Here is a 25,908-nt window from a genome sequence, read left to right on the forward strand (position 1 = left end):
GTACTGTTCCCCAAACATACTACTCCACACAGAACAAGCAGCTACAAATATAGAGCACTACAATTTTCTGGTGGGTGCCCAAAATACACTGGCCAGCTTAAGGTGTAATGGCATAACACTGTGCACCTGTGTTGGGGTTATATCCCAAACTCCATGGGCTAACAGAGACTGAGGTTACATCAGAACTCAGCATGATGAGAACCTGGAGATGGGAACAACTGATGTCTCTTTGTCCATGTCCTCAGGTCTACCCAAGAGCAGCATTATTAGGCTCTTGAAAGTGCTATGTTCAGATCTCCTAAATCGGAAGTCTAACTTAGCCCACTATGGGGCCTTTGTGGGAGAGGGGGTGAAGTATAGGGGGAAAATGCCTTTAGAGGGACAGAACTCTTCATCCTAAAAAATGTCACCCAAGGTCACTGTTGCTACAATTCCTTTTAGCTGTTATCTCCGGAGTCTTGAAGTACAAAACAAACAAACTTGAAATGCATCAGACACATGAATTTGGGGTCAAATCCTCCACCAGCCTCTTTAGCAACAGAGACTTGTTGCAAGTAAGTGGTGGAGTAGAGAGGGGGTGTCCCATCAGATGTGAATGGAGAGCAGTTGTGCTATAGAGAGGCAATGGGGTGAGACTGCAATGGGGTGGGGCTGCAATTTGGGATAAGAAGATCCCCTTCACATCCTGTAGGGCAGAGCAGTGCACAGCCCAGTTCTCAGGCTGTGTGATGCTGCCCAGGATTTGGGCCTTACTGTATATTGGCTCCATAGTTACTGCCCTAACAAGCTGCAGTAGCAGCTAAAGCACATATCTCAGGCTGGTTAATAAGGTTTTGGAAGAGGGACTCATGAAGTGTTGACATAGGGATTTGTGGTATTACAGTTTCAGGCAAAGTTCTGTTATCAGATACTTTCACAGTCATCTGTTGTGACACATAAATAATGTAGTCATCTTAAGCCGATTGATGTTTTGAATGCCTGTAGTGTACTGTGGAGGAGATATCCTACAACTTTCCTCTTACTCACTGTCTTGTCACTGCTTAGTAATTTTTTTTTTTTAAGGAGGCTATCAAACTGAGTACAACAAACACCAAAGATCTCATGTAGTTCTCTCTCTCTCTCTTTCTCTTTTTTTTTTTTTGGGGGGGGGGGGGCTAGGTACAGGTGCAGATACTTGAAATGGTGGGGAAGGGAACAAACAAGGAAGCCCCCTATGTATGCATTGTACAGTGTATATGTTTGTAGAAAGAATTTATTATTTTTATTGCAGTAAAATATAGGAGCCCCCGTCATGCATCAGGGCCATGTTGCACTCGGAATAATGTACAAACACAGAATTAAATGATGGTCTCTGTCCCAGAGAGATGGATGCTGATAGACAGACTGGGGAGCACAAAGAAACAATGAGACAATATTAATTATAATGATAGGCAGTGGACACATTGCACCAGTTGCCTATACAGTATGCAGCGGTGGTGGTGGTCACTATAATCTTTGCAACCAGATATTGTGGTCTTTGCCCTCCAGTGCACAGGAGGATCTCACTAATGTTAATTATGTACAAAATAAGTCATTTGTAAAGATTTCAGTGGTGATAGTGATAGTGCTAATTAATTAGTGTATGTATGTATTGGGCTTTGAAGGTGTAATGTGATGTATATGTAATCACTAAATTTTACTATTTGCAGCAATAATTTTAGAAAGGGCAGGTAAAAGAATGAAGGCTATTCCGCTTACCAATTTAAGAAGTTCATATGTCAGTAATCTGTGAGACTTTTCCTTAAAGATTAGTTTTTCATTCTGGTCAGGAAAGATGTAAATGAAAATGTTCTGGTAACTTGCTCAGTATTGTGTACAAACAACTACAAGAAATATGCAATTTGTCTGTCTTCATAGCCATGGAAATTGAAACCTGATAGTTAACATGAAAAGCTTTTCCTGTAGTCATTAAGTTAAGGAATCTGCTAGCATAGCAATTACCGCAGTACAACATAGTGACTTACTAAAAATTGTTTGTTTACCACAGACTGTCTAATCTCTCAGCCAGAGGAAATTTTTTTTAAAAATCCGTTGATGCAATGAATGCAGGTCAAGGACTGCATCTACATAGCAATGCTATTTCCACCGTAGTAAAAATGAACACCTGCAGTATGATCTCTCTAGAAATGGGAAAGAGCTAGTGAATATAAGAGGCAAAATTTGAAGTTGTGTATATGAAAGTGCTGCAGATAAATGTTTTTGCTCCTCAGTAACAAAACACTTAGTTTAGTGTAACAGAAATTAATTAAAGGGTAGGAATATCTCCCTATGAATGTTAAATAATCAGTATATATTTACATTCAGGATTTTATCTAAATGATATTTATACTCCTGACTATAATCTAATCTGAATAATGGAATGCCCCTCTGCTATGCCACATAACTCCTCTCCATATAACAAGCCTTGAAATCCACCACCCTTTCACCTAATCTTTAGTTAAAGGGTATGGAGATTATCTGGAGCTTTTTACCCTTTACATTTTTGGGGTGTTGGCTAGAGGTGCAGTGGCTGAGTCGTTAAGGTGCTCAACTGCAATCCTGAAGGTTCAATTTCACTCAATCTCACACTGAAAGGCCACCTCCAGTTTACCCCGCTGCAAAATGGGTACCTGCTCCTTTCAGTTAGGAAAGTCAAAGCAGTTGGATGTGATGCTGGCCCCAACACTCCCTTGTGTGTACCGTTGGCTATGAAACTGATATGCCTTATCAGCCATATGAGCCACTGGCTCCAGGAAACTTTGACTAACTGGCCCCTCTTCTCTTCTCTGATCTTCATAGTGCAACCATCTGCACTGCTTCTTCGAGGGGTCTGGCAACACAAAGTACCTGCTCAAATCTACCTGGGCACCTGCGAGCCTTGTAAACTTCACTTTGAGACCAGACCCCCTAAAATGCAGTGAGGTACTGGGAATATCCTGTTCTCACAGGAAATGTTAGTTGATTTACTTATCTCTTTAGAAATAGGGCGTGAATGTCTACTTGTGAGAATTCCTCTTCCCTTTGTCTTCTCTCCAGTCTGCCTAAAGTCATTAATTTCAATTGAATATTTTAACAAGGAGCACTAGGACAGGACTGGTTTGTTCAATGGATATTTTTTGTCTATAAGCCCCCTGTTCAGATATTGGTAGTAACCAGACGTCATCATTGTTCATCAGATTATGTGAAACTACATTAATGATCTCTGTTCATGTCTTAATAGAAAAGTTTCACTGCCACAATAGTTACCATCACAGTTGGCATCTTCTAATAAGAAAGAGCTAAAGATTGCATGGATGGGGTATCTAAACTTCCCCCTATTGGGGTAGCGTGGGGAACCTTGTACTGCCAGTAGCTGTGCGTTGCCTTTTCTGTGGATGAGAAAGATCAATTCAGCTTCTTTCACAAGCACTAACTTCTCTCTCCGGACATGTTTTTCAAAATCCAAGAGGACTGTATCCCCTCATACAATAATATTAGCTTTACCAAAACTGTTTTTTTTTTTTAAGGTGAAAGGATAGATGGTGCTTCCTCCAAAGTCCACCTTTGTCTTAACGTAGGCATGACTTAAATCCATTTCAGTATCCTGTCTGTTTCTCTCTACAGCCTGTTTGTTATGGTCTTTGGCTTCACGCTAGGATACAGCGTAGCAGGGGCTGTGTTATTTTTCTCATTATGACTGTATAGTTCTTTGGCAATGGGAGTTAATCTTACTGTAGTAGAAGCAATGATATCTTGCAGACCTGATGCACTGAGATGCTTTTAATTATTCGCTCCATTCCCTTCCAGGAGCATGGCTGTACAACAGCCTTTTACCTTGTTGCTAATGTTCAGAAGCTTGTTTTTTGAATCTGCCTTACTAAGTGGAATTTGTTGTAGAAGATCTGTAGTTTGAAAAAAAATGAACTGTTCTTTGTAGTGTCTTTTATATGAGACCTGGTTTTAAATTATGCTGACCAAACCCTTATCTTATTTGAATAAAAATGAATGGGTTACCCTCCGATATAATTTTCTAACGTAGTCTGAGATTTTACATGTCACAAATACAGTAATCAGTAAAGAGAGAAAAAAATCTCAAGAGGGTCCGTTAGAAAGAAAAATTGATAGCCAAAAATATGTTTATATTATTCATCTACTGATTTTTGTTGCATCTCAAGATGTCACTAGATAACTTAGGCTTAGATTCCTTTAGCTATTGATCTGTATTTATGCATGGCTGTATGCATATTCTAAAAACTAATTGGTCCTTCCCAATTTAAAGAGAAAAAAGTATGCAAATAGAAATATTTGATAATGCATAAAGAGCTGGTCGAGAACCAGATTAAAGAACCCACAAAGTAGGCTCTAATTCCCTTTTATTTTTTCTTTTGATTGAGGAAGTGAAGTAAACACTATCAATACTAGTGCCTAATTAACACATACAGTTCCTATTGAAGTCTTTCTCTGATGGTAATTTCTATTTAAAGGTGCACCGTAAACTGTTTTTCCCCCCCCCCCATTGAGAAGGCTGCTATGGGGGAGCAGGAAGTAACTCATTTCTACCTGCTTCTGCCTTTAATGGATGGCCCATCTGCCCTGCTAGCCAAACCCAGTGACTCTCAGAAGGATCAAGGTTGATCAAGAGGAGCATCACCCTTAATCCCACTTAGGCCAGGTCTACACTACAGACCTATATCAGTGTAACTACATTGCTCAGGGGCGTGAAAAATCCACACCCCAAATAACATAGTTATACCCTCTTCTCCCCATCCCACCTTCCCCCCCCCCCCATGTAGACAGTGCTAGGTTGACAGGAGAGCTTCTCCCATTGACATAGCTACAGCCTCTTGGGGAAGTGGAATAACTATGCTGACAGGGCTTGGTGAGGAACTGCAGGGCTTGTATGTTGCATAGTGTATATATACTGTTTGGACTATGCTGGAGGAATTCTCATTTATGGGACTTGTTTTGTTATGATTTATATGGATGGGACTTTTGTATTAAATGAACCCCACAAGGGCTATATTTATACTTGGGAAGATTCTTTGGACTATTTCTGGGGTCTAAGAAGGAAGGAAACTGTTATGCCACAGGCTTCCTTACAAGGGTGCTCAGCCTTCCTTACAAGGGTGGGGCTGCCTTATGACAATCCTGTAGGACTAATAGTGTTCCTGGTATGTAATCAAATTGTTCCTTTTTGTGGGAGAGAAGTAAATTGCTAGTTAAATCAGAAATTATGTGGAAATACATCACTTACAATGTATTTGAAACTGAAACCTTCACTGTTTGTTTTGTTTGTTTTCAGATGAGAGTCCCTATACTAAATCTGCAAACCAGACAAAACCACCTGAAGGAGCATTGGCTGTGAGGAGACAGAGCATCCCAGGTAGACCAGCTAGTTTAAATTTTAATTGTCCTTACCCCATTTTCACAACAATATGTTACAAGTTAGAGAAGCCAAATCATTTGTTAGTTTTACCAAGCGGTTTATGGTTTATTATATGGAGCGCTCTAGTGATGCTCTATATTTAGGTTGCCTCACATTTTCATTATAAAAAAAGTAATAAAAAAAAAAACCTGACGGCTTTTTTCAAGTACTATAATGCCCCCTTGGTTTGCATGGGGCACTTTAACATTCGGGTCAAGGAAGTGCTTTTTGTTGTCCTCTTGAAAAATCTATTCAGACTGTCTAGGTAGGTGGCGTGTTGTGATCACTGCTTCTGATTGGCTAAGAATTGTATATGTCCCATATTATATCATCCCCACCTCAGCTTTCTTGTCTATCTCCCCCATTGATCATGTCTTTTCTTTTAGATTGTAGACTCTGTGGGGCAGGGACTGTGATTTTCTGTGTGTTTGTACAGCCCTAGCATGATGAGGCCTCAATTGGGTTGACCCCCTAGGCGCTACTGCAATATAAGTGTTAAATAATAATAGTAATTGGGCCAAGTTATAAGGTTTTAGAAGCTGACATTTCCCATTAGTCTTTTGTTCAGCCGAGCTTGCTTCAGGCTAACTGCTAAACTTGTTCAACATTACATCAGCACTGTGCATACACGATGCTGGTATCTCACTCCAGCATGCCACGCAAAGCTGAACCTCCTCTGATGAGACACAGGCAAAATAAGTGATGTGGCCACCCCCTCTCCCAACCACAATACCATTTGACCTCATAGAAGATGCACAGTACTAGATACCAGATACCAGAAATTCAAGTCTCAGTTCTACTGCCTAGTGTTTCTAAATCTGTGACTTCACAGCCTTTATTATTGAGCAAGGCCTGATATTCCACTAAGAGGTTACACAAGCTGGGAGTGGAACTCAGAGCTGTAATATGACAGACCGAGTGCCACTTAGGGCAGGTCTACACTTAAAACACTGCATCAATGCAGCTGCGCCGCTGTAGCGCTTTAGTGAAGATGCTCCTACGCCAACAGGAGATCTTCTTTCATTGGCTTAGTTAATCCACCTCCCTGAAAGGCCATAGCTATGCCAATGGGAGAAGCTTTGCTGTCGACATAGCTCTGTCTACACAGGGGGTTAGGGCGGTATAACTGTGTTGTTCAGGGGGTGTGGATTGTTCACACCCCTGAGCAATGTAGTTCTACAGATATAGGTCTGTAGTATAAACCTGGTCTTAGTCACACTGTCTCTGTGGTCTGTGCTGCAGTGCTGAAGGTCCAAGGTTCAAACCCTGATGATATAGTGATGGAGGAAAGCATTGCAGTTGGGCATAACAGAATTGTTTTTTTTCTATCTAAAAAAACATAGGCAAACAACTCCCTTCTGCCCCCTTTCATTTAATGAAAGTCAAATTCTCAAAAGTTAGAAAGCTCCAGAATAAAGATTTCCTGTGCTGCCTTTATTCTGTGTGTATTATTATGCAATCTTTAATTACGTGGTCCCATACTAGTTTTTCCAGTCCAATAAAAATCAAGATTCAGTGCTTCCTGAGGTGAATACAGATCTCTGCTGGTACCAGAAATGGGTAGTATTTTACATTATGAGGCAATAAAACTCAACTTATTAAGTATCTATTTATTATATTGTATTCTTTTGGAATTTTTTTAATTGAAATTGAGAGAGGAAGAGAGAATTATTGAAGTGTAAAGTTACATATGAAACAGTTTGTGCCACATGTCCATCGCAGACTTGCATTCAATATGCCTACTTTATTTGGGAGAAGAACGCACACTTATAAGGCTGTGTTCTGTGTTCCCAATATAATCCTTGTGGAAGAAATGAGAAGAACCAGTGTCTAAAAGTCGTGTGCTTGGCACAGATTCTTCCAGTTTCAGCCTTGAATGTGAGTAGCATTTACACCATCTCCGGTTGATGAGTGTGATGGGGGTGCTCTACTTACTGCTGCAATGGCGCCTCCTCCTGGCTGTTCTGAGGATTAGCTCCATGATGTCGACACCACTTCTGTTGCACACTGTCTCTCTCTGTCTCTCTTGGTCCACAGCTCCTCTCTCACTCCAGGAGCTGCTGCTGCCTCTTTGTCACTCAGCCCTCCAGCCAGGTCACTCAGCATTCCCCACTTCAAGGGTATAATCTTTCAAAGTCTCTTCTGTTCAAGGGGCCTCCGGCAGTTCTCACACCCAGTGCCCTGACCCTGTCACTCCTCCAGTGACCCAGGCAATCTTCCAGTTCACTGCCCCACCAGTGCTACTTCCCCAGGGGCACGTAGGGGAACCCAGGCCCACCCTCTACTCAGGTTCCAACCCAGGATCCCTAGAACATGCAGCCAAGCTCTGTTTAGTCCACAACCTTGCTGCTTACTCCCTGGGCTGCTTCCTACTGTGTATCCCACAGGCTCTCTTCCCACCCTGCTTTCTTCAGTGTATGCCCTTCCCATAGGGCTAGGCCCCCAGGGTCCTACTATTTCCCTTGGTTCCCTCCTTTCCTCTGTACTAAATGGAGGCTGACTGCAAAATTCCTCTGGGAAGTCTTTGCTGCTACCAGATTCCTGGGTTTATACTGACTCTGCCTACTTCCTCTTCCTTCACAGGTGAGCTTCCTTGCAATTAGCTCCCCATGCAGATTATCTCCCTCGCTTGCGGCTTAATTGGCTGATTGGGCCAACCTGGCCTAATTCAGCACTCTTAGTACCACTATCGGGGTACACCCCATCACAATGAGCAATTAAAAAACCTGGAAAAAGGAGGTCCTCATCTTTTGAACAGAGTACTCTTCTCCATCTGCCTATCCATTGGGAAAATAGTCTTCAAGAATCTTCGGTAGAGGAAGTCCCTTAAATTTTTCTTCGGCTTCTGTCTCTGTGTATAAGAGAGAATTTGATCAAATCTGAAGGTGAATTGACCATTTCTGCCTTATTCGAGAGATGCCCTTGGCTCTTAAGACAAAAGCTGGCAGGAGGCACGAACAAAAGGTGTAACCCTACTGGGGTGTAATGTATGTCTCAAGTTTGAATTGGTAGCTAAGCTAAGAATTGTTGCAACAATCAACCTAACTTCAATGCCTAGAAAGATACTGGAATAAGTTATTAAACAATCAGTTTTAAGATTTAGAGGATAATAGGGTTATAAGGAATAGCCAACATAGTTTTGTCAAGAGCAAATCATGTCAAACCAACGTGCTTTTCTTCTTTGACAGGGTAGTGGCCTAGTGGAGCGGGGAACAATAAACATGATATATCTTGATTTTAGTAAGACTTCTGAAGCAGTTTCACATGACATTCTCTGTCTTTTTATTTTCTTAGCAAGGAAAAATCAAATCCACAGCTACAAAATGGGAAATAACTGGGTAGATATAATATTGCTGAAAAGAATGTGTGGGTTATTGTGATCACAAATTGAATATGGGTCAACAGCGATTCTAGTTAAGAAAAGGCTAATATCATTCTGGGGTGTATTAACAGGAGTGTTGTCAGACACGGAAAGTAATTGTCCTATTGTACTTGGCACTGGTGAGGACTCAGCTGGAGTACTGTGTCCAATTTTGGGCACCAGACTTTAAGAAAGATATGTGCAAATTGGAGAGAGTTCTGTGAAGAGCAACAAAAACGATGAAATGTTTAGAAAATGTGACGTATGAGCGAAGGTTTAAAAAAATAGCATGTTTAGTCTTGAGAAAAGAAGACTAAGGAGGTACCTGATACCAGTCTTCAAATAAGTCAAGGGCTTCTATAAAGGGGATGAGGATCAATTATTCTCCATGTTCACTTGCAGTAGGACAAGAACTAATGTGCTTAACCTACAGCCAGAGAGATTTTGGTTAGATATTAGGAAAAACTTTCTAACTATAAGGGTAGTTAAGCTCTGGGATAGACTTCCAAGGGGAGTTGTGGAATCCCCATCATTGGAAGTTTTTAAGAACACGTTAGATAAACACCTGGCAGGGATGATCTCTGTATACATGGTCCTTCCTCAGCACAGGAGACTGGACTTGATAACCTCTTCTGGTCTCTTCCAGCCCTATATTTCTAGGATTCTATAAGTTGGACTGGAGATTTGTCATGGCATCTTTGATCAAAAATCACAGAACAGTCAAGGTAAACTTAGTAAAAGTCCCAGGTTTAAGGAGAAATGGAATGTAAAGTCACAGGAATGCTATTGAAAGCGATGGGGCCACATGATGGAGGGGGTAAAGTCCAGTCCTGCTGTTAGGGTGGGATGTCCTTTGGGGATCTGGTCCTGCCCATGGATGATGATAGGCCCTGAGGGGAGGTGGAGGCGCAGAACAAACCAACTCCTCACTCTCCCTGCAGCGGCAGCGCCTGTCTCAAAGGGCTGGCCCAGCTCCCGGCTCCAGCCCATTGGCTCTCACACAGCATGCATGTGGGCTTTCTCCCATGATGCCCCACTCCTTTCCTGGCCCAGGTGCTGCTGGATCACCTGCTCTGAGCTTTTGTGACAGCAAACATGGTCAGCCTATGGCTCGCGTGACCCTTACACCTCTGCAGCCTGTGAAATCCCAGACACAAGGAAAAGTTGTGGACAAACTGTAAAGTTACTGTATCCATGACATTTTTATCACCGTGACAAACCTGCAGCCCAAACCAGGCATTTCATGAAATAAATGCCCTGTGTTTAATTCCATTTTATCCCCAAAAGCAGGGAATAGATTAAACATCTTTTTGGAACAGAGCTTGTTTTAGACACACAGTGGATGCATTATTCATATGATGAGGGTATTTGTCAATTTTATCATGTCTTTGCATGACCCAAAAACAAATGACTGATTCGTTCATTGGGATTTATCGAATTTCTGAAAGTAATGATAGTTAATTAAAGTGATGTGTAGTAGTATTATACCCAAATTGCATTTTAAAACTTAGAATTCATACTGTGTGTGTGTATATTTATTTGAATCACTGGTTAGCTCTGCAGTTTCTTTTCTGTGGTAAAATTAATCCTGAGTATGGAGGTGGTGTTGGCACTGACAAACAGGTTACAGAGTGAGAGACAGATTATTTCCTCTCATCACAGCAAGATGCGTGCATAATTCAAATTCAGACTGGCACCTGATGTATTATGCAGCTGAACTGTAATCTGTCTGTGTACTAGATTGCAACATCCTTTGGGCAGGGACTCTGGCCCTAATTCAGGTAATGATCCCTATTCAGATCAGCACTCCAGCACCTTCATAAAGCAGTGCTGCCAGCCCCACATTTTCAAAAATCACAAGTCAGCCCCCCAAAACCATGAGACTTTACAAATAATACATTTTTGTTTTTTTTCTTATTTGCTCCTGATGTTTGATCTTTTAGTGTTCATTGTCCAGCTTTTCTCTGCAAGAAGGAGGACTAGAAATCTACTTTTTTTGACTGAAAGCTGAGTTTCTCATTCTCTCTCATTTCTGCAGGAGATGGGAATTAAGAAAAACACCAAATATTGGGCGAGTAGTGATAAAATTGCAAGAGTGGGCAAAAGAGGCCCAATGAAGTCAATAGGATTTAAGCACATACCTAAAGTTAAGCATGTGCTTAAATGGTGTCTGGAAAGGGATGGACTCAAGCAAGTTCTGAAGTGCTTTCCTGAATAATAATGTATGTCTCCTTATCTGTTTGAGTAGCACAGAGGAGCAAAATAATCATTGTAAAATAAGCATTGTATTTCTTTGAAAACCTATTAAGCCAAATGTGTTTAGCATGGCAGATTGTTCGTAATTTGACATTTCAGTGCTTGAAATGTTCACCAAAATACTGGGGAGAACTTTTTGCAAGCTGTAATTTTTGGCAGATGTTGTAATTATTTGCGGCTTTACTGTAGAGATGGGAATTATAACCATATTGCTTTCTCTCCTCCGAGTGAAATCCTGTACACAGCACTCAGCCCGAGTAATTGGGCTGCACAGTGGGGACCCGTCCTGGGCAGGAGAAATCTCCTTTGCTTTAGGCTACAGAGCAGTAATGTAGCTGCAGTAGCTTCTGCACTGCCTGATCTACTCAGCAGCAGTTCCATGCTGTCCTGCTTAACTCACTACTGTCCTACTTCCCAAAAAATCCTGTGTTCCTGCAGAGCCTGGCTCCATGATGTGCAGGGGGTGTTGGCCCTTGTCAAATCTTGCTCCCAACTGCCTTTCTGTGCCAGAATGGCATCCGGTCCACTGAATACAAGGTCTTCTGCACCCGTGGTGAGATCAGGAGTTATCTTCGTAGAGCAGAAGGAGGAACAAGTGTGCAGAAGATGAGAGCAAATACAATCTGATTCATTTTATGTAAATGAGATGACCCTGTTGTGCTCCTGGCAATTGCCACAATGGACAAAGTTTGGATTTTCTTCAGCTAGGTTGTGCAGTAGCAGCTTTTTTTAGACTTGCGAAAGGTCCCAGCACATCCTTTTAATCTTTATCAAAACAAGCCTGCTTTACTTTTGGCTTCTGTTTATTTCAGACTTTACAGGCATTCAGGTATCTGGTGTGTTCGGCAAGCCACATTCACTGATACAATATTAGCCTGGCTAATATTTTATTCTTTATAAAAGTATTAGATATTCTTCATTGGCTATCCATGCTCATGCAGATTGAGAGAAAGTTCTTCCTTCAGAAACAAGTCACAATATCAGAACTTACCTGTTCCATAGGCCTTATCAGGGAAGGAAAAATTTAGAGCATACAAGAACTTGGTGTGACCCAATCACCTCTTGGTGCCAACTGGCAGATGGCACAGGGGGTTCATAGTCTTACAGGAATCCTCTGGATCGGAAATATACATAATAGTTCACTAAAGGGTGGCATGTAAGGTCCCTACCAAGAGCCAGTAGAACACTGGTCATCATAATCACTGCAAAATGTATATACAGATAATATTTAAGGAGTTATGTATCTATACTGAAAATTGTGTTCTTAAAGTATGGGAGTTCTTAGAGTATAGCAGGTGTCATACCTCAGATGTGTTCCTTTCAGACAGGAGAAAACAGACACTTCTCTGTTTGGTCTTGTGTTGTTGTGCATTGTATGTCTTACAATGGATGCCTGTTGGCGTACCAAGCCAGGTACCAAGGATAAGATTGTGAAATCTACAAGAGAGAAAAACTACAGGAAAAGACAATCAGCAGGGTGGTGTCTTGTTTATAACTAAGATCAACGGATTAGTTTTGTATATCAAGTAATGCAAGGAAACATACAGTATCCTTCACTGAGGAGACAAGCTAACAGACAGTTTGTCTTACAAATGGAGGGTCACACCAACCCTGGCTGTAAAATGATGAAAGGACTTAGAGTGAGCATTGCTCTATAAAACAGGAAAGTATCTAATTTAAGTAAGTCTAGGTTCTAGAATACATGTTATGGGTTTATTTTATATGTAATCATTTGTTTCCAGTACTACTACTTGCTGAATTTATGTAATCTGTTAAATAAATTTTTACTTGATTTCACTATAAACATATCTAAATTCTCTGAGTTAAGTGGAGTGGTGAACTGAGGTGTAACTGGTAAACTGGGGTGCACTGCTTCTTTGGAGGCAGTGACTCTGTGAATACTGCCAGTGTCCAGTGGGAGAGGGGCTGGACATTCCAAGGAGATGGTCGGAGGTGCCTATTGCTAACCTGTAGAGCAGTGTTCTTCAATTAGCAGCCTGTGGGCCAGATCCTGGCCACAAGTGGTGTTCTGTTTGTCCCACTAGGCTTCAGCTGTTTTGCCCTGCTTCCTGCTGGGGGCTCTGCTGTAAGAACAGCTCTGCTACCCCAACTTACCAGCTTACCCCAAGCTCCCAGTGGCTCCAGACCTTTCCCTCCCCAGCTGCAGAACATCCTCCAAACTGGCAAATGCCAGCCAGGGCAGGGGAGGGGGTTGTACTTAGAGGCAGGACAGGGATGCTGCAGCCGGGACCAGTCAGGGGAGCGCAGGAGCCGGAGCTACCAGCAGCCTGGGATGGAGCTGAGTAACAGTACCGTCCTTGGTCAGAGCCAGGTGGCAAGGCCATCCTTACAGCAGTGTCCCTAGCTGGGAGCTGGAGTAGAGCAAAGGCAGGGGGAGCCAGGGGGCTCTGGGAGCAGCCATCCCTTGCTCCCCAGGCCTCCCCTACTGCCCTCCACTTCCTTGCAGCTCCCCCAACTCAAGCAGTACTAAGGAGGCTCCCGTCTCCTGAAGCTACTCCCTTTTCTCTGTCCACCCTCGGAACCAAAAATCCTGTTTTCCCATGTGAGCATGAGGGACACACTGCTCATTTGAATAATCAGGATTTTGGGTCAATTTAAAATTGGATACACAGACTTTACCTGTACATGGCATGACAGAAAACAGAGGGAAAATAAACTGAAGTGCATCCCAAAATGTGCCCCTGATTGGGCTAGCAGTCTGCATGACAGTGTACCATCTTTGGTACATGTGCCATAGGTTGCCAGTCCCTGCCACCTAGGTGAAGAATTGACGTGCTTCCACTAGAGAGCCCTCCAAGATTTGGACATTGCCTTATACTGCGCCCCACCCCCCCTCGAAAATGTAATTCCATACCACTGCCGTAGAGAGAGCGAGAACAGGGCCTCCGCAGACCTAGATGGGAATGTTTGTGTTGCCTGTAGCCAGTGGAGTCAGGGAGCTGACCCACGGCAGGCATGGACAAGGCTTCCTCATGCTAAGGGCAGGTGGTAGCGAGGTGTCTCTCAACCTTGGGTATCCCTGGACGCGTCACATGTGGGAAATGATTTATGGTGGTAAGTATGAGACTAGGAAGTCAAATGGCACCACCTTCGTCAGATTACAGATGTCACTGACCTTTTCTTGTGAGCAGACAAGCATATTTTTCTCTTTCCTTCTACACTGCATTTTATCAGCTTAAAATTCTCACACTTGCCAGCAACTGGAGAAATTTTTAGCACTTAGAGATCCATTAGTGTTCACCTAAGCAATCAGTGATACTGTGTGTTTTGAGTGATTTCCTACGAGAAACAGATTTTTTGACCTGTGAAATGAAGCTGACCTTCTAGTAAGTGTCTCTATACCTGCTGTTCTCATTATATTTGCAAAGACGTATTCTGATTTTTGTTTTTGATGACATACTGAAATTGTCATGTTTGTTGGCTTCCCTACTCACTATGTATGTCAGTAGTTTGACTGGAGGCTTTTGAAATAGTTTTTGAAACAGCTGCAGAGCTCCCTACAACACTGAAAACTCATCAGTTTTCTTTCAAGAATTTAACATCAAATAAAACATGATTTTCCCCTAAAATGTATTGTGTTGGTATCATTGCACAAAAAGCCACAAAAGCAATTTTATCTGTTATAGAAAATGAAAAAAGAAACCCCTTGATTGTTTCATAAACAAGATCATTATTAGGACTACATTTTAGTCACGGGTATTTTTAGTAAAAGTCATGGGCAGGAAACAAAAATTCCCGGCCCGTGACCTGTCCATGACCTTTACTAAAAATACCCACAACTAAAACTTTGGGGGAGCTGCCCGGGGACACTGTGGGTGTTGGGGGAGGGTGGACCTGGTGCTCAGGGGGGCAGGTGGCAGCGCACAGCCCAGAACCCCTGCTGGTGCTAGGGAGGAGGTTGTCGGGGTTGGCAGGCTCACTACCAGGCTCCCCCACCCCCAGCAGCAGAGTTTGGGTGTGGGAGGGGGCAGGGGGTTGGGGCACAGGACAGGGTGAGGCAATCTCTGGGTGGCACTTACCTGTGGGGCTCCCCAGAAGCGGTGACATCCCCCTTGCTCAGCTCCTAGCCGGAGGCTTGGCCAGCTGCCAAACCTAGGGAGGGAAACAAGTCAGTGTCAATCTTAATGAATATATTTGCTTATATACTAATGTGATGGCTGCCTTTAGAAATACAAATAATAGACATTTCCTGGACTTTTTCGAAGGAGAAAATCCTCCTGAATTTGTCAGAGAAAGTGAATCTGTTGTAAGAAATTCTGAAATTCTGTCTCCCTCATATGATAGGTAGAAATATATAAATGGTAATAACAGCCAGCAGAGGTTCTGATTTATTCGTTCAATGTTGGAGTAATGTGGTGGTCTCCTGGAGACTTTTGGATTTTGTTAATCACATACCTGCTTGAGTCTTCCTTCAGTTGGCAGTTTTTCTCTCTTTTTTCCATTGTGGAGTTTTAGGTAATTAAGTTGTTCCTCTAAGGCATCCTCTACAAACTTTTTTTAAAGACATTAATGGAACATTTATAAAAAATCTCCAGTTCAGTTTCTATATAATGATTATATGGGGCCTGATAATAGCAAGGGAATGAATAGTACGTTCACTCTGCTGAGCAGATCTGTATACCAAAGTATATTTACTGTTTATTCAATAATTTATTATGTATCAGCCTTTCCAATATGAAGAAAAAGTGACCTAATATGTATTTCATGTTGGAGAGGCAAAGTTAGCCAGTTTTTTCCAAAAGAGAATCTGCTACTTCCTTTTACTTTTGGTGGAATCAAAGACGGTAACTATATTTTTAGACAGGTTTCAGAGTAGCAGCCGTGTTAGTCTGTATCCGCAAAAAGAAAAGGAGGACTTGTGGCACCTTAGAGACTAACCAATTTATTTGAGCATAAGCTTTCGTGAGCTACAGCTCACTTCATCGGATGCCTTTTCTTTTTTATATTTTTAGAGTTCATATGCCTTCCTTGATCGTGTGTGTGTGTGTAAAAGAGAGAGAGAGAATATATATGTGGAATACATAATAGTGTGAAATAAAGGTTTTATTGACAGAAGTTTGGGATGTCCACAATGAGTGGCAAAGCCACAAGTGAGTTAGGGGGTCGTTCCAAACTAGCCTTTGCTTCCTTCACATTTAAATATACAATGGAGGAATCAAGGGCTCTTTTTTATGGAGTATACTTTTAGCTCCACATTCACTTCATAATGTCACTAGACTCTAATACACCTAATTTTGATACAAAGGAATGTACAGTTCAGATCTCTATATTAGAATAGAGGGTGGCTTTGATAACTTTTGAAGTAAAATACAACATGTTTGTAGAATGTAGACATTTTTTTCTTTTGGGTGCTGTTTATTATCCTTGTGCAACCTTCAGACCTTCTCTTCACATTTTATCTACATGGCTGTTTATGTCCCCTAGTGTGAGCATACAGTGAAGAACCAATGAAAGAGAGCTCTATCCAGTAGCCGCGAATTAAAACTGGTACAGAAAGTTAAACTGTCCCTGTTACAGAGGAAGTCTGACCAGCAGTAAAAAAAACACGAACACAACTTTGGAGGGAGAAGGGCACCATACTGAAATCAAGAAAGGAATGCTGTAATTTATAAGCCAGAAACAGTATCCTGAATTTACTTCCCTAAAGTGGACAGAGTATATACTGTATTGATCAAGGCTGGGAGAGGTGCCAAGCTCCAATATTAATTGATTATATCAGTGGAGCAGTAGGAAGCCTCGCTTGAAAGTTGATAACCATGAGACAACAATCCGCCACACAGTACAACTTTCTCCCACAGTAGATGACATTGTGACTCCGAGCAATTGGCAGATAAATAATATGGAAAATGAGCTAACCTCTGTCATAGAGAAAAAACAAGGTTTTGGAAAACAAAGAACACACACGTTACAGCTGAATTAAAGGTCTCCCAGAAAGCCATGAGTGATCAGATCCTGTCAAATTCTGTAAAGAACTGATCCTGGAAGTTTTGCTTATGTAAGCAAAACTGAGAGATCAAAATTGATAGAGCTCCTAGAACACCCACAGGGGAATGTTGCAGATGGACCAAGACCATAGTGAGACTGCATCATTACCATGAAATCTATTAATGCTGCAATATGTCTGACATTTTAAAAACAACCAGGGCTGAAGCACCCACGGAAAAAAATTAGCAGGTGCATAGCACCCACCAGCGGCCAGCTCCCCCCTGCCACTCAGCACCTGCCAGCAGCCCTGCTGATCAACTCCTCGCCTTCCCACCCAATGCCTCCCACCCGCCGTGATCAGCTGTTCCGCAGCATGCAGGAGGCGCTGGGGGGGGAGGGGAGGAGCGGGGAGGGGACGGAACTGAACTGGGTGGGACGGGGCGGGGCAGGAAAAGGCAGGGTGGGAGTGGGGACTTGGAGGAAGGGGTGGAGTTGGGGTGGGGTCTGAGGCTGAGTGGGGGTTGAGTACCCCCAGGGAAAGGAGGAAGTCAGCACCTGTGGGCAAATGTGTGTGATTTTTCTAAAATCTTTCAGATTGAGTTCTGGCCAAAAGGGTGGGCCTTTAATAAAGTCAGTAAGAACTTAACATTTTCCCAGTACATTTGAAACTCATTGCAAAATTGTGCTGGCAAAATCAGAGGCCCAACAAGCCATTCACATACCATGCTGATAAATGTGGTGTAAAGATCTAGCGAGACTGTTAACATTCTAGTCCATTACTCTCTATATGTTAACAAAAAGGAAATATATAATAAAAAGCAAATGGAATTGGAGAACACATAGAAAGCATGAACCTCAGACTACCCCTACAACAAAAAATAATAATATTTAAACAAATAAGCTTGAGTTAAGTATTATCTGAGATAACCTAGAAATGCTTGTAACTGTTAGTACAAAGTGCTTTTCGTAGTCCAAGTTTCAAATAGTATGATCCTCACAACATTTCTGGGAGGTAAAAGTCCCCATTTTCCATATATAGAAACTGGAGTAGGAAGCTACAATATTCCATTTATTGACTGATAAATAGACAGATTTCAATATTTTAACGACACTAGTTACTAATATTTTTTTTCAATAGTAGTGGCTAATATAATACCTGAGAACCAGATGGCCTTTAAGCACAGCAGTTCATCAACTTGCATTTTAAAAAGACTCAGACACCACCTCTCATTTATTTATTTATATCTGGTTTTATAACACATGTATCCTTTGCACAACTCTTTGGCTCCCTTAAAACATTATAAACATAAAATTAATTCCACAAGTTCATAACAACTATCAGCAATTAGAATTAGGCTGATGTTCCTTGGATTAATTCCCAACATCCTCCATAAATTGGAGGAGCTGAGAAATACCACACTAGCTTTGAGATATAAGATACCTCTTATCCAAAGAACTTGTGCCAAACCTCAGTAAGCTAATGGACCTTTGAAGCAGGGCCTAATGATCAGCTAACTCAGGCTTTGTCAAACCAGCAAGGGAGCAAGTTCCAGAATGGAGCTTGCTGTATGACTGTTCTCCACGATGCTTAAGCCAGGTCCATACTAGAAACTTTTGCCAAGATAGCATTGTCGGTTAAGGATGTGGATTTTTTTTGCTATATTGTTTATACCAGCAAAAGCCCTAGTGTAGGCATAGTTATACTGGAATAAAAATGCTTTTGCCTGTATAGCTTATTTCACTTGACAAACCACTACATGGTGTATTTGCAAAAGCACTTTTTTTGCTAGCAGTGTCCACACTGAGAGGGTTGTCTGTACCAGCAAACCTTTTCTAGCACAGACCTGGACTTCAGATAGCTTATTTACAAGCAGAAAAGCTTCTCATGGGGGTGGAATCAGCGTAGAAGTTTATACATGTTTATTTTGGGAAAAAAGTTCATAGAATGGCTGACCATTTTGTACAAAAATCATGACAGACTTTTATTAGATGCTTTTATACAAGCAGGGGGCACCACTTCTATCTACTTTTTGTCCAAGAACCCCTGGTGGGGGTGACCTAACATATAAATTTTAAAATGATCAGAATTACAGTGTGTTCTGTTGAAAAAACAAATCTTTAGATGAGGTAGTCTAGTGCTTCTTCAATTTAGACAACTATCTCCTGTCAATATTAAACACAGTCAGCAGTCTCTCCTGATCCTCTACTATGGGTGTGAAATAAATTTAAGGGAAATCTTAAATCAAGCCTATAGGCAAAGGTAATCTTTCTGTCCATTTTAATGAGCTGATTATTACATATTTAGGAATAAAGATAGTTTCTAATATATCATCTTTTTGTGAGGTAAATCTCAGCTCCATAAAACACATTAAAACTGATACAAACAAAAGGGATACGCTCCCATCAAGTGGGTAAGGAGAGCTGATGTCATAAAAATGGAAATAAAGCCGAGAATTATCTACATGCTTTTCAAATGGAATCCTTTATATTGGTGTCCTGACCATAAATGGGAATAAATTTGTAACTAGAAAAAAGAAACCACAAGTTACATTTAAGTACCTCATGCAAGTTAAAGACTGGTGACCCTACCCTCACTGACCTAAACTTATACCAATGTGCCTTCAATCAAGAGCCAAGTCTGGGGACTAGCATTTCCTGTATCAGTTGGGTTAAAAATAGAAACAAATGAGCTCAACCCATTGTCATTACCTAAGCTTTTATGTAACAGACAAACAAGAGGGAGAAAATTACAGCGAAAATTGCCTTTTGTGATTTCAAAATCTGAGCATTGCATTAATATGCTGTTTTACTCTTCAAGTTTCAGTGGCAGGAGAAGGAACTACAAGGATACTAACAATCCATCTTTGCCTTATATGAGAATTCAAGGAAACGGAGTAGTTGAGCACCTGAAACTCCAGTTGAATCAATGAAAAGTGCAGGTGCCCAGCACCTCTGGAAATCAGACTCTAGAGTGACGATAGAGAATCTCAGTGCAGAGGTGCCTCTGTCAATTTTAGCAACAACATTGCTAATCTCCATGGGAGGGAGTAAGCTCAAAGATCTTTGGAGCTCAGTGGTGCCCTAGAAAAATTAAAAGTAATAATAAAGGGTAAAGTAAAAGCAATGGCAGAATACACTGGCATGCTAGGTCTCACAGCTGACCTCAAACAAGAGTCAGATCCCAAATTCGTTGCTGGGAGTAAGGGAAAATCAGGTCATGAGCTGCCTTCTTCCACTTCTGGTCTTGTTCCTATAAGATTGAGTGGGTGTGGCAGTATATTGCTTTAACAGTGAGACTGAAGTGGAGGAGAAGGAGATAGAGGGATCCTGTGAGATGCAGAGTTTGCATGGAATGAAGTACCCTGACAGAGCAGGCCCTCAAGTAGACACTTGCTTTGCTTAAGTTTAAGGATGTCCTTTCACCTCAAAGTGAAATCACCTGTTCTCTCATAATCCTTCTCTAAGAAAAGAAGAAATCATGTATTCTCATAGAAATGCTTGAGCTACATCGCCGTAGATATGTCCCATATCTTAATGCTGCATCTCTAGTATATATCATATGTAAAACAAAAGAGAATTTCTGCTTCAGATTAAAGACAGCATCTTAACCTGGTAGATAACATTCAGCTGAAACTTTTACTCTTTCATTTCACTTGAATCTTTCAATTATTTCTTCCTTCCTGTTTTTGTCCGCATTGAATTTTTTCTTTGCATTAACCTGGATATTGAAAAAAGAGAGTCATTGAAATGGATAAGATAAGCAAGACACACATGCTTGGGACATACATGAACCAGAATTTGTATCTGGTTGTTTTAATACTCTTAATATTGAGACAGACTGACATTAGTCTTTTCTATATTCCTTCTCTTCTAAAGTTTTCAGAGCTTAAGATTCATCAGGATGTAATGTGTGTGTGTGAGAGAGAGAGAGTGTCCATTTTCATGGGACATGTCACATTTTGTACTTTGACTGGAAATGTTTTTACTTTTACCTCGAATAACAATATTGCTCAAGGATGATATAGGCATGTTATATTTGCGTCTTACGAGGAATTCTGGTTTGAGAACTGAATACTGTAGATGAAAAAAACCTTCAAATTTAAAGGCTTTTACTGCCTCATAGCCTAACATTCACTCTGTTATGTGTGCTAATGTGGTACCACTTCAAATTTCTTGATTGATTTGGTGAGAAATATTTGCATTTTAAATTGCAAAAGAAAGCAACCTTCAGTACATTCTTATGGCTCAATGTTTCACTGCAGTGCTGTGTTCAGTAAGTTTGGCTATGTAATAAATTAGCTCATGCAAATGAATGCATCTGTCTTCATTTCTCTTTGCCATTAGTTCATTATGCGGACATTAAACTCCAGAGAACAAATAAAGAGATTGATTATGAAATACAGAGCATGGGCTAGTATGGAGGAAACTTCTGAATTATAGATTTTTTTTTCCGTTGGCAAACATCTTTAACAGAAATTGAAATCCTTCTGGATTTGAAATACTTATTGGCAGAGAAGGTCATCAGCACTTCTGTGATTCAGCACATTTTAATGTAAGCCAGTATTTTATTTTGTAGTGCTTTAATCCAGCCTTGGCCTTGATGATATCTTTACCGAATGTTTTTTTGGTAGTACACTAATCAGTAACTTAATGGTCACGTTGAATGGTAAAATATAGCCCTCTCTCACCATCAGCAACTCCTTTTTGTAAACCTTAAATTTCTCACATTTAATTTGGTGGTGCTGTTTCTGAATTAATGCTGTCATTTTATTAGTGACAATTTTCTATTTTAGAGTATCTAAAAATATTCCATTGCCCCCTATAAATCAATAATAGCCTATGGATTACATACAAAATTTCATCCTCAAATTCTCTATAATAGATAAAATTTAGTAGAAAAATTAAGTAATCTTTAATAATTTCCAACAAACCAGTTTCTGTTATGTGAACTGCTCATAGACGCGTAGGACTGGAAGGGACCTCAAGGGGTCTCCTAGTCCAGTCCCCTGCCCTCAAGGCAGGACTAAGTATTATCTAGTCCAGAAGTTCTCAACTGGGGGTCTATGGCCCCCTGGGGGGTTGTAAGCCATTTAAGGGGGCCCATGAGCCCTAAGACTCCCTGTCCCGCAGGGCTAAAGCTGGGAGCCCTGGTGCCCCATGGGGCAGAAGCTCCAAGCTCTGGTGCCCCACAAAGCAAAAGCTGGGAGCCTGGAGCCCCGAGCCCCAGCGTCCTGTGGGATAGAAGACCTGGTGCCCCACAGCCCACTCCCTGCCCCACAGGGCTGAAGCCCCGAGCCCCCGCATCCTCTGGGGCTGAACCCCAAGTCCCCCCCCATCTGGTGGCTGAAGCCCTGAGTGCCCACCCCCCCATGGCTGGAGCCCTGAGACCCCCTGCCCTGTGGGACAGAAGCCCCATCTCCACCCCCACCCACAGGGCTGAAGCCCCAAACCCCCTCTCTCTGGCAGCTGAAGCCCAGAGCCCCACCTGCTGGGCCTTGGAATTTTTATAGCTTGTTAACCTCTGAAATTAAAAAACATTGAAACCCCCTGAGCTAGACCATCCTTGACAGGTGTTCGTCTAACCTGCTCTTAAAAATCTCCAATGACGGAGATTCCTCAGCCTCCCTAGGCAATTTATTCCAGTGCTTAACTACCCTGACAGAAAGTTTTTCCTGATGTCCAACCTAAACAGCCCTTGCTGCAATTTAAGCCTATTGCTTCTTGTCCTGTCCTTGTGACTATATATATAACTTCATTCTCCTCTCTTCTCTTCTCCAGCTGCCATTTTTCCAATGGCAGGCATTTCCGGATTGTGGCTGTCCATAAAACAAATGAGTAAGCAAACAATAAATGTGTTTGTGATTACCAAGCAAAAGCCAATATAACTCTGTGCCACGCTTGTCAGATCTCTCATATCCATCACATTCCCTAGCAATAATAGGTCACATGAAGTTTTAACAGTTCTGTTTAAGCAAATAGATACATCAGTATGAAAAATCTCTAATAAGGAAACATCCAATTCCAAGATAAAAATTTACATTTAAAATAGATATGATATATCTGGATCATACATAGCTCAAGGATAGTGCGATGTCTGATTGTAAATTGCATCACCACTAGAGATATCTTACCATTATTTAGAAGCAAATTTTGCCTTCTCTGCTCCTGTATTTCATGCCACTAGGTTGTCTCTGATTCTGTCCTTTTCTGTAACTGGGCTGTCTGACTTACTCTCTAGAAAGAGGATATCAAGCTGCTAGGTAACTTGACTAAAGTAATAATCTTTTTCCAGGGCTCAGAGGGTCAGATTAGTTGCTGAGTTAACAAATATCTGCATTTACTTGGGGGGAAACTGTGGCTCAGTTGATTAATTTTACCCATAGTCTTCTAAATGGAGATGAGGAAAGGTGAGCTCACAGGGCAGACCAGAAGCAGACTGAGCGCTAAATGAGATCCTGTGCTTCAAAGGCATCTGCTAGGGATTTAAGCCCCCAGTATCTTCGTAAATTAGAAACCTAATTGATTTACTTGGTGTAAATCACAGGTTCATGCATCTTAGCTGCAAAGAAGTTATCCCAAGTGTTTAATCACAGCTTTTACAGGCCTTTAATTCCAAAGTGGGAATTTTTTGTAATATTTTAATGAAGCCTATGTGTGCTTCAGTTTCCCCATATGCTGCATTGTTACCTCGTGGGTGAAAAGGGATTATGTGCTCTCCAGGCAGGCTAGGACACAGGTGTGAATGGTGCCCAGCTGTCTGGAGTCTTAGATCCCATATCAATAGAGCTCTTGAGAAGGCAATGGCAAATCCAAATGCCTAGATGCGGACACCTAGCAACCAAGGACCCAGAGAGATATGGTCTTCACCATTTCTCAGCAGGGAAGCTAAGCTGCATCTCCACAACTCGGGAACAAAGGCTGCCTGGGGGGAAGGGTGTGAGGTGGAAGTGAAGTGTTGGCTCTGGGAAGCAATGGAGGGCACACCTGGGAGTCTGATGATGGATATCAGATGGAGGGACAGACAGGGCTTGAGCAATGGGGTTCATTGCAGCTTGGCAGGGCTCTTGCTACCCAGGATGGGCTGTGCTTTAACCTTCATTTCTCTCTGCTCACCAAGCACTCCCTATGCTGTGTGCCAGTTGACTAATAAACCCTACTGTTTGACAGTGCTGGCTGAGCGTCACTGCAGATTCTTGCGGCATGCATTGCTCCCTCAGACCGTACAAGTCTCCCTCAGGGAGACTCACTAAACAGTGCTTACAGTGTGAAGCAGGAGTACTGAAGGCCCAGTCTAAGGAGACAGCGAAACCGACTGGCTTACCCTGGAGGAAAAGTGGGACCCCTGTGGGGTCTGACACACTAAAGGGGTCCTCCCAGAGACTGTTCCAAAGCTGAGGTCATAGCACTGATCCTGTGGATCCATGGCAAGTGCCTTAAGCAATTGGTTCAATATTATTTTTCTCATATATGTCAGTCACATGTAAGAATTTGCAATATAGTTATTATTAACATTTCACTGGCTAAATCCATTGGCATCTACATCGATTGTCCGGTAGAGCAGACTTCTTTAAGCAAACCTGAGCTGACAAGTTATGTATTAAGTTTCATAAATGGGAAAGAAAGCTCTCCTACCTTGTGGCATGCTTTGAGAGCAATATGTGATCACATTCCCCTTTAAATTAATCAAAAGAAAAATCTCTCTCTCATTAATATCTTTCCTCTAAAGGACAATAGGTAACATCTGTAGACAATATGAACATTAATTTTCCAAAGTCTAATCCTTCTAAACAGAGACAATGGCAAATATAATTATCATGCCAAATCTCCCTGAATACTAAAAAGTAGGAATAGAATAGTTCAGCTGTGTATAGCCTATAAATAATAGGAATCTTACATCCTAAATACTTAATATTTCTATTTATTAATCTAAATGGGGGAAAGTCTACTGCCTCTGCTTTCAGGAGAATAGTTGCTATTTAAAACTTCAAATTTCATAATATAATTTTTAAAATTCCCTAACATTCTATATCTGTGAATAATAGTTTAACCCAGGAGGATATAATGCTAGTTTAGCATATTCTCCTCACATCCTCATACCATCGGTTCCATCCTTGTATGTAAGGGCCAGAGGCTACAGAAATGAATGAGGGAAACTGCTGTCTTACAACCCCAAGTAAAATTAAAAAAAAAAAGTCAGAATATATAATATTGGTAAGTACAGCAGCCTTAGGGGTTTCATAATACCCGCATCTAATGGAGGAAATTTGAGCCTAACCCTGGAGTCAAATATCTTCACATAAATAATGCCGCTCCACTCTGTCAAAGGCTATTTATGCATCCAAGGAAGCAACCCATCCCAGCTGTTCCCACAAATGCATAGAACCTACAAGTCTTCTAATATTAATGGCAGAATGACTTCCTGTAATAAATCCTGATGATTAAACATTGATGGTTGCCTAGCTGCGAGTGATCATGGCCTGATTTTATGTGTTATGTGCAGACAAAATATAGTCCTGTCCATAAGCCCATATACTGGGTGCTTTAAAAAGGCCAATTTCCCAAAGCTAAAAATTATCATGAGAAAAATTGAATGGGGGAAAAAAATCAACACAAAAATGTGAATAATAATTGGGACTTGTTTAAAAATGTTTTATTAGATGCCCAGAATAACACAGTTCCAAAATCACAAAAGAAGGCAAGAAAAACATTCTAGTTAAGGGGGAAAGTGAAATCAGCAGTAAAAAATAAATGAAATCTATGAAGCAAATGGAAAAATGGAGAAGCCGATAGCAGTGAGTACACATCAGCATTTAGGGAATGCTGATAACTGATAAAGGGAATTTGTGTCCAATAGGGTTAACGAAAATAAAAGGAATTTTTTTAAATATAAAAAATCTTAGCAATGGTATAGGTAAAATATTAG

The 25,908-nt window shown here is 41.4% G+C and overlaps 1 protein-coding gene across 3 annotated transcripts in view; it reads left to right on the plus strand.

Moving 5' to 3' along the window:
- Positions 1-25,908, plus strand: part of GRIP1 (glutamate receptor interacting protein 1) — a 564,631-nt gene that overhangs the window by 392,218 nt on the left and 146,505 nt on the right. For all 3 annotated transcript variants that reach the window (XM_074942092.1, XM_074942091.1, XM_074942093.1), the window contains exon 2: positions 5,300-5,380. In XM_074942092.1, coding sequence (XP_074798193.1) covers positions 5,300-5,380 — 81 coding nt within the window. The remainder of the gene's footprint in view (positions 1-5,299; positions 5,381-25,908) is intronic.

The sequence above is a fragment of the Natator depressus genome, chromosome 1 (genome assembly GCF_965152275.1).
Source record: "Natator depressus isolate rNatDep1 chromosome 1, rNatDep2.hap1, whole genome shotgun sequence".
In the NCBI taxonomy this organism is placed as follows: domain Eukaryota; kingdom Metazoa; phylum Chordata; order Testudines; family Cheloniidae; genus Natator; species Natator depressus.